Below are 10,965 nucleotides of genomic sequence, written 5' to 3' on the forward strand. Positions count from 1 at the left end.
GCAAAGTATATCTGATCGATGTGTGTGACTTTTGCTTGATTGACGAGCTCTAAAATATGAACATTCTGATTATCAATGTAGATTCTCCGGGTCCTAAAAAATCCATAATCCTCCTGGATCAATGTAGATACTTCTCTGTTTTGTCCTTTTCTTTTTCTTGAACAACATATGACTTATTAAATTGGAGAGATTTTTGGGTTCCGAGCTGGTACCACATGGTAGTACCCGTCGCCGACTCCGTCTATTCAAACGTGTTTTGTACGGTCCAGATTTATTTCTTCTCTCTGATCCCCTCACCCGACCGGTCACTCTCCCTCCTCTCTTTCTCTCTCTAAAATTCGGACCATCCAAAACACGTTTGGACGGCTGAGATCGCCGACGGAGTACCACGTGTGGTACCCGCATGGCACCCAAAAACTTCTCGACTTGTTGACATCTGTCCATCAAGAACCGAACCGTCACCTCCTTCTATAAAACACAACCGACTTTTAACGGTTTCTTGTGCAACGTTTCATCACCAAAATCTATATAGTACATATAACCAACCCCTATCTCTCTCTCTCTCTCTCTCTCTCTCTCTCCACAATAGTCCCGCAATGGCTAAGAGAACCAATGTTGATATGTTTTCCTACTTAACAGACACCCTGATTCTCATCGTAATCTCCTTTCTCCCCTTCAAAGAAGCCGCGAAAACATCTCTCTTATCGAAGCGCTGGCGAAACCTTTGGCGTGGAACAAAGAAGATAGAATTTGATCAGAGTCTCTTCGTCAAACAAGAAAGTGAGGAATCCAATCAAGGATCCAGAAAGACTCAGAAAAGGGTTTTCCTGGATTTTTGCAAACTCTGGGTCGGAACTTATCCCCAACTTAGCGCAAATGAATTCCGGCTGGCATTATCAGACCCTCAAGAAAACGATACTGACACCCAACTTCTGATCCGTTTCGCGGTTGATCGCGGAGTGAAAGCACTTGATCTTGACTTCTCACGCCCAACATGCGATGAAAATCAAGTTGAGTTATTCGAACTGCCACTTTTTGTTTACGAACACATAGGGCTGGAGTCATTGGCCTTGTTTTCATGCAACTTCAGGGTTTCCTTGCTCAACAAGTTTCTTGCATTGAAAAGCCTATCTTTGGGAGGGGTAAAATTGACAAATTCTTGTGTCAAGGACTTGGTATCAAACTGTCCATTGCTGGAGAGTTTGAGTTTGAAGAACTGCTCGGATTTAGGGTGCATTAACATTTCTTCGACGCGGCTTAGGAATTTGGTCATTGAAAAGTGCTCGGATCTTGAAAATGGGATCGTGGTCGATGTTCCGAATTTGCGGGTTCTTAAGTATTCTGGGCTACTGGTTCATTTTGAGATCGAGTACATGAAGGGTCTGGTGGAGGCGGATTTCGATTTCGGGTTCGAGACCGAGTTTGGTGAATATGGGGATCTTCTTTATCAACTTCTTGGTGATGTTTGGAGCGCTAGGGTTTTAACGGTGTGCAGTTACATGCTTCAGGTACATTTTCTTGATAAGTTCATTTTCACAAGAATTCGAAATACAATGCCTAAACATAAGATTTTGTTTGAAAAAAGGTTATCCGCTATCCCTGTTTTAGGCTTTTAGATGAGTCTGGGGTATGGTATAAGATTTTGTGTTTGAATCTCACCATACACGAGAGGACGCGTTGAAGATATAAACATTAAAACTCCTCCTCCCCTCGATCTAACAGCTTAATGTCTTGTTCTCTTCATAATTCAAAAAGAATTTTTCAAAAAATTCTTCCTAGATTTTCCGTAGATTCTCCATACTTCCAACATTTCTCTTTTTATCTCTCTCTACTTATTACCCCCTACTATTTTTCAAAAAAAATTTCAAACTCCAATCCAAACAAAGCATAAAGCTTTCAAAAACACTTAAACTTGTTTTGAATTATTTGATTAATTTGGGGTGCCACTTAGTACACGTTTACTTCATGGATGATAATAGTGGGGTTAGTGGATATATACTTTGTGATACAAGCAGTGGAGTGATTGTAGGTTTAATTCCTTTAACGTGTATTGTAAAATGTGAGGATTTGGGGTCTGATTCTGTGATTCGGGAGCACGGCCACGTGGTGCTCCGGGGCAATATTAGATTTTGCTAATACATTGTGACAATGACATATGTATTGATCACATTATCGTACTGTGGCCGTCAATATATTAGTAAGATTGGATATTAACAACCGTGGCTAATTCAATTGGCCATAACCTGTGTCTTCTTTTCAAGCGGTTGTACATTTGAATCTCGACGATGGATCAATTTCTAAATTTTGTTTCTTATTTTCCGGAAATCGCTACCCTTGAAGCATATAAATTACGTTGTGGCCAGGTTTTTTTTTTAATTATTATTTTGTATAACTGAGGCTCTGGCCATAGACACATTTGTTTATTATCTTGTTCGTTTAATTATTATTTTTGAAACATTCACGCAATTGTTAAAAAAAAAAAAACCACAACAAAAAAAAAAGTGTGGCATTTTTTCATATAAAAGTTGTGAATCTAACATCTTCTTGCTTGTTTTTATTATTATTATTGAAAAACAAAATTAGGTAATTCCATCTGCAGAGGAATACCCTTCACTGAAACCACCTTTCGAAGGGGTCCAACATTTGACGCTGAAGGCGGCATTGGACGTGCATGAATTTCATGGAATATCCTTCTTCCTCAACAGTTGTCCTCATTTGGAAACTCTCACCATTGATTTGGTCCCTGCAAGAATATTTCAAGTGAGTTAGTTCATTTAAACATTCCTTTTCCTCTTTTATTCAATAACTAGGGTACTTCCGGAAAGCTAGTTTATCCGCACATCAACTAATCATAGAAAACCAATTCCGTTTCCTTGTTATTCTTGCATATGCACGGTCTCGATAAATCTTTCATGTTCATTTTTCTTTGGATGCTTCATGGGTGCTCTTTTTCATATACGTACATAGCATTTCTATTTCGTGACCTATCGCTCGAAACTCATTGCTATGAAAACGAAAAAGCACTGAAAATTTCGCAAGGAATTGAGGGTGCTTAATTTTTGTACGTTGCGTTGATGGAATGTACATGATCCAATCCATTGGGTTTGACCTCAACACTGCTATATCCTCGGTATGTAGAGTACGTGAAAAATACCAAGAATTCAAAAAATTTACAGTTTACTTTCATTCCGAGTGTGACCCACATCACATCGTCTTTGAATCTATACAGTCCACCTCTTCACATTAAGGCCTCGTTCCGTCATATAAGGTTCTTATTAAGTATTTATTTTTCGCTTTACAAAATAAGTCATTCTCTCACAATACATCAATTTTAATTTAAAAAATAATTATTTATTTTTGTTAGTGAAACACATCATAACTATGGTGTTTGTTTTTGTATCTATTTAGGAGCGGGGAACAGATCTGGCTATTGACGAACACGAGTTCATGAGCAGTTTCGAGCTCATAATAGTGTACGAATGCGTGAGGAAAAGCCTGAAGGTGGTGGAAATAAATGGATTCAAAGGGCAGTTGAATGAATTGGTGGTGATCAATTATCTGCTCTTTCATGGACTTGTGCTCGACACACTGTCCATTGTCCTGTCCAAGGAAAAGGATCCTGATGGCGCAGACATGGAGTCCTCGTACCGCAAAAATGCCCAGGACTTGCTCAAGTTCAACAGGGCCTCAGCGTCTCTGAGAATATTGATCAACTAATCGATCGAGGTGTGCGTAATCAGACTCCGACTCCTCTGATATTGTGTAACAGAGTCCGACTCCAGTTTTTCGTTTGAAATAGTTGTGATACAACACTGCGAATTTTTTGAGACTTCGTTACTTTTGTATTTGAACAAGTATGTGGTAATAATTTCCAGACTAGTGATTCAAAACCAATCGATGGGTTCGTTTTCTTGGTTGCGATCTCCATAATTTCCAGACTAGTGATTCAAAACCAATCGATGGGTTCGTTTTCTTGGTCGCGATCTCCATAATTTCCAGACTAGTGATTCAAAACCAGTCCATCTATCTCACCACGCTCCCCTACTACTATAAATTAAGGCCGGCGAAAGGAGTGCTCTGCTCATATCTCTTACGACTTGTTACTGCAGCGCTCGTTCACCCCTTCGGCTTCTTCAATTCAAAAGGTGTAGTTTTTTTTTTTTTTGTTGAAAGGATTAGTCATTAGTAGTTCTGGTACACCATATTAGCATGTTGACCCTGTGTGCTGACGAGTAACAATTGCTCTTCTATTTCAACCCAAGGTCATATATCTGCTCCATGGTATTGCGTCTATACTCGACCCGACTCATTTTTTGGTTATCCTGTGTCGTGTTGCCTCATTTTTTTTTACTTTATTTTGTTGTTGTTGTAAAGAGGATGGTACCAAAACAAACAAACAAAAAAACAATAAGAAAAATGAAAACAAGAGAACCAAGATTTGTCGAGGTACGTGTAAGCTGGCTATGATACCTGGATATTAAAAATAGAGAGAACCATCGATCGGGAGCAGGTATTCCCTTCATCTTTTCGATCTATATGACATGCGAAACAACAACAAATTGAGCGTTGTGTTATTTGATCAGTTGAAACTCGGGTTAATACAAATACTACTCTACACACCCAACTGCCCAAACCCCAGAAGATCGAAGTATAGGCCCCACTGATTGGTAAAACTACAGTAAATTCTCAAAAAAAAAACAAAAAAAAAACTTTATATTGGCCGTGTACGCGCGAGATGGCTATGTACAAGTGGATAAAGAGAATTACTATTAGAAGTCAATAATGGGTTCCCCAAGAGTCAAATTTCTCTGGACGGTCCAAGGCAGATTGAAGAGCTTGGCCATGATGAACTTGAATATTTTGTTCACGTTGATGTTGTGGGTGGCACTTGAGAAGAACAGCGTTGCTTTCATAGCCCTTGCATATGCCCTGGCCTGCATTAATTGTGTTGTTAATTCACATGATCAAATAGAGTAACACACAAGTTGCTTTCATAGTATTTGACAGTACAAATTAAAGTCCCATTTCCCTAAAGTAAAAGCCAGCTAGCATATATATGGACTACATAATTCCATGGCTAACTTTATGCTTATCTCCAACGCGGAGAGAGAGAGAGAGAGAGAGAGAGAGAGAGAGAGAGAGAGAGAGAGACGCATGTCTGTGAATTGACCAAGTCTCCCAAAAGGGCCAAAAACATTCTTCTCATGCACACCCACCGCGCGCGCGAGAGAGAGAGAGAGAGAGAGAGACGCGTGTCTGTGAATTGACTATAAGTCTCCCAAAAGGGCCAAAAACATTCTTCTCATTCACACCCACCACACGTGGGATGGGGGTTAATTTGCACATCTTTTTTGTAAGTAATATGGGAGGCAAACTAAGTTTTGATTTGGACTATTTTTTTGGTATAATTGACTTGTATTTTTGTTGTTAGAGTAGCTTTTCCTTTAACTTTAACTTTAAATATTTAATATTTTAGATATTCGTTTCGGCGAGGCGTATAAAAAAAGCAAAAGACAAGAACTACGCCTGAGAAAGTTTCAAATGATAACAATAGTCTAAGAAATATGTTTGCAGCGAATATTTTCAGCTTTTGATTGCTAGAAGTTTTTACTTTTCAGGTGAGGAATTGGAAACTAATTTTGCGCAAATAAAATAAAATTTTAAAAAAAAAAACAAGAATAAGTAAAAAAAAATACTCGCATAATATAGTGCAAACCTTCTCTAAATTAATCAACTTGTTCTTAATTTAAAAAAAAAGAGCCTAATATTAGGTACCTCGGTGATAATAGTCCACTGCAAATCCGGCGGAAGTTGGACAAAATCGTCGAATTTGGTCCCGATTAGTATAGGCATTGCCGTCTGTGAGCAATAAAACCAACAAAATACATTTGACAATTAGAATAGACATGAGAGACATGCTCAATTTATGTATGGCTAGAAATGAAATAGCACCCAGAAATTGAATTAATTCTAGTTTTTCCCCAAAGCAAAGAAGAAGAAGAAATTCTAGGACTCATCACTACTTACACATAGGAATCTAGGACGGTAATTATAGGGGCCCAACCCAAATGCTAAAATCCAACATCTATCATCAAATGATTGATGACATTTATTTTGATGTTTTCCTCCTCCATAATTGCACCAAACTACCTTCCATTTTACAATTAGACTAATCAATAATCTTGGGTGTTACAACCAACACCAGTAAAACCCCACATCAACAAACAGATGTATTTGTGTGTACAAATACGAAAGTGGGGGTTTGTTGTGCGCTATCTCAGCCGTCTATCTGTGTTTTGGACGGTTGAGATGATGCATGACAGGGATGCTGTGCACCTCTGCACAACAGGCCCCCCGGGTTCGTACAATTACTTATTTGCATATATGAATGCAGAAAATAAATGAAATAATACATACCCACGTAAAAAGTACACAAAAATACTAAAAATGAAAAATCTCTGGACAAGATTCATTTTTGGTATCTACCACCTCTTAATTTACACTAGACACCTTACTTTCTGAGTTTTTATATTTCTGGGTACGTTGGATTAAGAGGTATTTACGCCGATCATAGGGCTTTTCACTTTCTATAAAGTAATAGTACGACTAACGTGCCGAGGAATTACTTGCATGATAAATCCAAATAATGAAATCTAGACGGTTGGTTGAAGTTACCTGATTCCACTTTCTTGCTTGATTGTACCATCCAAGAACACTGCAATTACCCAGAAAACACAAGAAATTGTGGTAAAATTAGTCACACTTCTAGCCAAATTATTACAGGCATACATATGGGTATATTGTTGTATACATATGACCCTATCCTGAAGATTATTGACGGAGAAAAACTTTTTTAACAGAAGGTTCCCTGAACAGTTATTTACGGAGGTGAATCGTGATTCATTTCCTCCGTAAAAAGCTCGCTCTGTGAATAAGTATCACTCGTATTGATGATGAACTTAAATAGTACCTATTTAGAGTACACCGACTAGTAAGATCAAACATGAACAAAATGGCTACTGCGTCTTTACAGGCAATAGGAACTTGATCCAGAGACTTGGGGTCCCCTAACAATTTTGGAAAAGAATCCATTAATTACCAAGAAAAAGAAGAGAAATCCAAAAGCAAAAAACAGAGTTAATTTGATCAACTAACCTCCCACATCCCATATTCTGAAAGCGATTCTTGCCCCTTGAACACACAATGTCTTGTCCATGAGATTCAACCCCTGTGTCTCTAGTCCTCTCTTTTCTGGTTCATCTCCCACATACTTAATCTTGAAGCAAAAAAACAGAGTCATTAGAGGAAATATGTTAAACCCACAAATTAAATGATTGAAAAAAAAAAACAAAAAAAACAAGAATGAACAAGAACAAGAAAAGTTGTGATTATAACAGAGTGTGAGAGTCACCACAAAGCTTGTTTTTCCAATTTGGCAATCACCCAGTATACTGATTTTCAGAGCAACCAGGTCCGAATCCGAATCGGAACTGTACCCACTAACTGCCAAGTCGTGGGGCTCCAAACCCAGCTCCATAGCCTCCATCGACGGACAAGAATTCCGGCGAGACAAACGGCGGTACCGACTCGGCCTCCCGACGGAGCAAGCAAGAATCCTGTCCCAGATGAACGTGAAGAACTGCCGGAAAACCGACACCCTCTCGAGAACGCTCCACTTGATCTTGACGTGGACGATCCTCCGGCAGAGCTGCGTCATCTTTCCGGCGGATTCACGAATGATTTTGGCCATGGGGATATATGGTCATGGGTTTGTGGGTTTTTGTGGGGCTTTTTCAATGGCTCGAAGGTTGGAAGGTGAGGGTATCGGGAATAGTGGGGGCGGTTGACCGGTATTTTATGATTGCCCAAAACATTCTAAATTGCCGGCTTCTTGGTTTCAACGTAATGGGGTGTTTTTGGAAAGCTATACCAACAAACCCTTTTATGAAGTTTGGTATTTGGTGCCACGAACCTATAAAAGTGGTTTCGACCCTCGGTTTTGAATTTGGATAGAATTTTGTCACTTTAAGCACTGCTGCTGGTGGGGGTATTTAGGTCAATTATGGTTTGAAAACATTCTTATTAGTAGCAAAGTACTCTTCTTTTTTTTAAATAATCGGATGTCTAAGTAGCTTGCATGCACCTCGACTAATTTCGTAGCTTTGAAATTAATGATCGGACAAACCTTTCAGTAGCTCCAAAGTTTGGAAGGTTTGAAGGATATTCAAACAAGTTTGCTTCCAAGACTTTGAAGTTAAAGATCCGGCAAATTTTCAATGGTTTAAGGTTTGAAATATTTGACCTTTTTTTACCTTGGAATCTTTTGGTGTAAGTCCTTTAGTAGTTATCTTATGCCGTTTGATCAAACCCCTTCGAATATGGGTTTAGGCAGTGGTAACAATTTAATATTCAAAAAATTCATATGTACACAAAATTAGAAAAAAAGAAAAAACAAGTAGATGGAGTAGAACTCTATGATATAGGGGAATACATCCTATCCTGTCCATATTTTGGACCGAACCTGACAGTCGAAATCTCAATCGTCCATCTTGATGATAAATGGTCTTGATTTGTTGGCAATATTTTGACCATCAATTGATGACATGGGCGATGTAGATTTTGACAACTTTTGTCCAGTTCAAAATATGGACCGGAGAGGGATCTGCTCCTGAGGAGTAACTTTAGAATTGATAAAAATAGGAGCAGCAGAAGCAACAAATTAACATAAGGTAGGGGCTAAATAATAGAAATCGTAAATGATAGACTTTTTTATTATAATCATTTAGATGCATGAACTATTAGTTAGAGATCAATAATGTCGTGCTGCTACCAGCAATTGAATGATAGAATTAAGTCCACTTTAAATTGCTGGCTAGCAGCCTAGTATGTTGGATCAATATGCAACCTTCTTAAATTTAAGTCTGAAAACTCAAATTGACTATTTTTTCCCCCCCAAAATAATCTAGTGTTGAAAAAAGTTCAAATGGATTTTTTTAAGCCCTTTCCTTTGTTTTTTCTATTTATTCTTACAACTCCTTCTCAATACAATACACAGGCTTCTTGTGAGGTCTACAGACCAAGAAATACATAATGTGATATATTAGTTATTGGTTTAATGGTGGTAGGATGAACTAACCAACCCGAGGTTCACGACCTACCGATGATTAAAGAAAAAGGTTCATGACCCACCGTTTGATTTAATTCAACCATCGAAGGGTCCACATTGAAGCAAAGTTTTTTTTTTATTTTTTATAATTCAGATGTCCGGGTTAATTTACGCACATCTCGTTTAATTCTGAAGCCAAACCACATTGAAACAACGTTGCCAAGTAATAAAAAATTCGGCATAGATTAAAAAACTAAAGAAGGGTTGGATCTAGATCAGGAGATCTATTAAAGTTTTGAAAAGTAGGGAATAAAGAAAAAGCTGTGGAAACACCACCACCATGAAAAATAAATTAAATTCTCTTCAGCTTTAAGGAAAAAGCATAAAAAAACAGAATAAATAAATGAAATATGCCCCCCTCTTGTCACAGCAGATGATGGCCCAGGGGAATACCTTATACTTTACGCTTAGGCACAGTTTATAATGACTTTACTTTATGAATTTCAAGATTCTCAATTTTATTTCAATAAATTTCGAGAAAAGAAAATTAGGAGGTTGAAGAAAGAGGAAGACCGAAGACCCCCACAGAAACCAAAGTAGCAATTTCCCTAAGACCCAATAACCAAAGCAAACAAGTTTCCCTCTTTGCTTTCGTGCCATGATTTCTTCTTTTCATGCTTTTTAATTGGTGCAACAAAAGAGTAATTAATAAGGTATTTAGATGGTATGGTGAAAATGATTTTCGCGCCCTCTAACTATTTCCATGCACGCTTTATTTGATATCTTTTTATATTAAAAGACAAGAATGTCCTTTCATTCATCAGTCGTTAGTAAACATGTTTCGTAAACGACGAATGTGCAAATGAGCATGAGGTGAGGACAAAAAAGAAGTGCATTGAGGTAAAAAGGGACTATGAAAATACTCTCCTCCAAGTTTTTTTTTTTTAAAAAATATTTCTCCGTTTTTAGGCTCTGTTTGAAGTTAAAATGTAAGGAGAAGGGTAAGAAAACCTACATATGTAATTTCGATTTTACCATTAAAAGATTTCAAAGAACTCTATCTTCGCCGTTTGACCTAATTTGATTTTCATAATTTGCTTATCCCAATTGATTTTTTGTCTTATAATTAAAGCCCCGAGTATGTATTTTCACTAATTTCTCCTTCCATTTTACTTCTAAAGTTTTCTAAAGCTACCCTCTTTCACCTATTAATCTATTTTCTCCTTTTCCTTTCCTTAGAGTACCTTGTAAAGGTTTTGCCCCTACTAGAAGCAAAATCCTTCTCCTAACCAAACCCATTTCATTGATAATAACATTGTCTTATCAACCAATAACTTGCCCCTACTAGTCAAATGAATTGCACAAATTTTTAGTTCCTTCATTAATTTCTATATTAATTGTTCTCAAAAGGACAACCGTCGTGTATTGAAAATAATGGCATTAAAGAAGGAAGATATATATTGAAAATAATGGCATTAAAGAAGGAAAATATATTGGGTCCCCAGTTGGATTAATCATATTAAGAGCAATCCTCAATGCACTCTTAAAATGGCTCCTAAAGTGAGGATCCTAATATTTAGCAAATCATTTTCTTTAGTTGTGACTTTCAATGGGCTCCCCAAACATGCCCTAAGCATGACTCCTAACACCTTTATTAAATTCAGGTAGCATTGTAGCTAGCTCTAAATGGGACCCAAAGTCTTTAAATATTTTTTATTATGAAATTTTCAAAAGATAAAGGTTTTCTTCACACACAAAAAAAATGTCGTGGCAGATCAAATCTCTTAAGGAATCATGCACGAAATAGAGAATGTTCTTACTAGTCCATTGAGTGCACATACACTCTTTATATTAACAAG

General features: G+C 37.6%; 2 protein-coding genes across 2 annotated transcripts; one reads left to right on the plus strand and one right to left on the minus strand.

Moving 5' to 3' along the window:
- The first annotated feature begins 523 nt into the window (after positions 1-523).
- LOC131330458 (putative F-box protein At3g29830) lies at positions 524-3,852 on the plus strand. Its single transcript, XM_058364048.1, has 3 exons — positions 524-1,508; positions 2,584-2,760; positions 3,409-3,852. The coding sequence occupies exons 1-3, from the start codon at positions 597-599 to the stop codon at positions 3,715-3,717; spliced, it is 1,398 nt and encodes a 465-aa protein (XP_058220031.1). The 5' UTR covers positions 524-596; the 3' UTR covers positions 3,718-3,852.
- A 695-nt stretch (positions 3,853-4,547) lies between these two features.
- On the minus strand, positions 4,548-8,001 carry LOC131330459 (septum-promoting GTP-binding protein 1-like). Its single transcript, XM_058364049.1, has 6 exons — positions 7,412-8,001; positions 7,156-7,276; positions 6,971-7,067; positions 6,676-6,715; positions 5,776-5,859; positions 4,548-4,934 (listed from the first exon to the last, which is right to left on the minus strand). Exons 1-6 carry the CDS (start codon positions 7,748-7,750, stop codon positions 4,770-4,772), a joined length of 846 nt encoding a protein of 281 aa, XP_058220032.1. The 5' UTR covers positions 7,751-8,001; the 3' UTR covers positions 4,548-4,769.
- Positions 8,002-10,965: the final 2,964 nt, after the last annotated feature.

Source organism: Rhododendron vialii, chromosome 6a (genome assembly GCF_030253575.1).
Source record: "Rhododendron vialii isolate Sample 1 chromosome 6a, ASM3025357v1".
Taxonomy (NCBI): domain Eukaryota; kingdom Viridiplantae; phylum Streptophyta; class Magnoliopsida; order Ericales; family Ericaceae; genus Rhododendron; species Rhododendron vialii.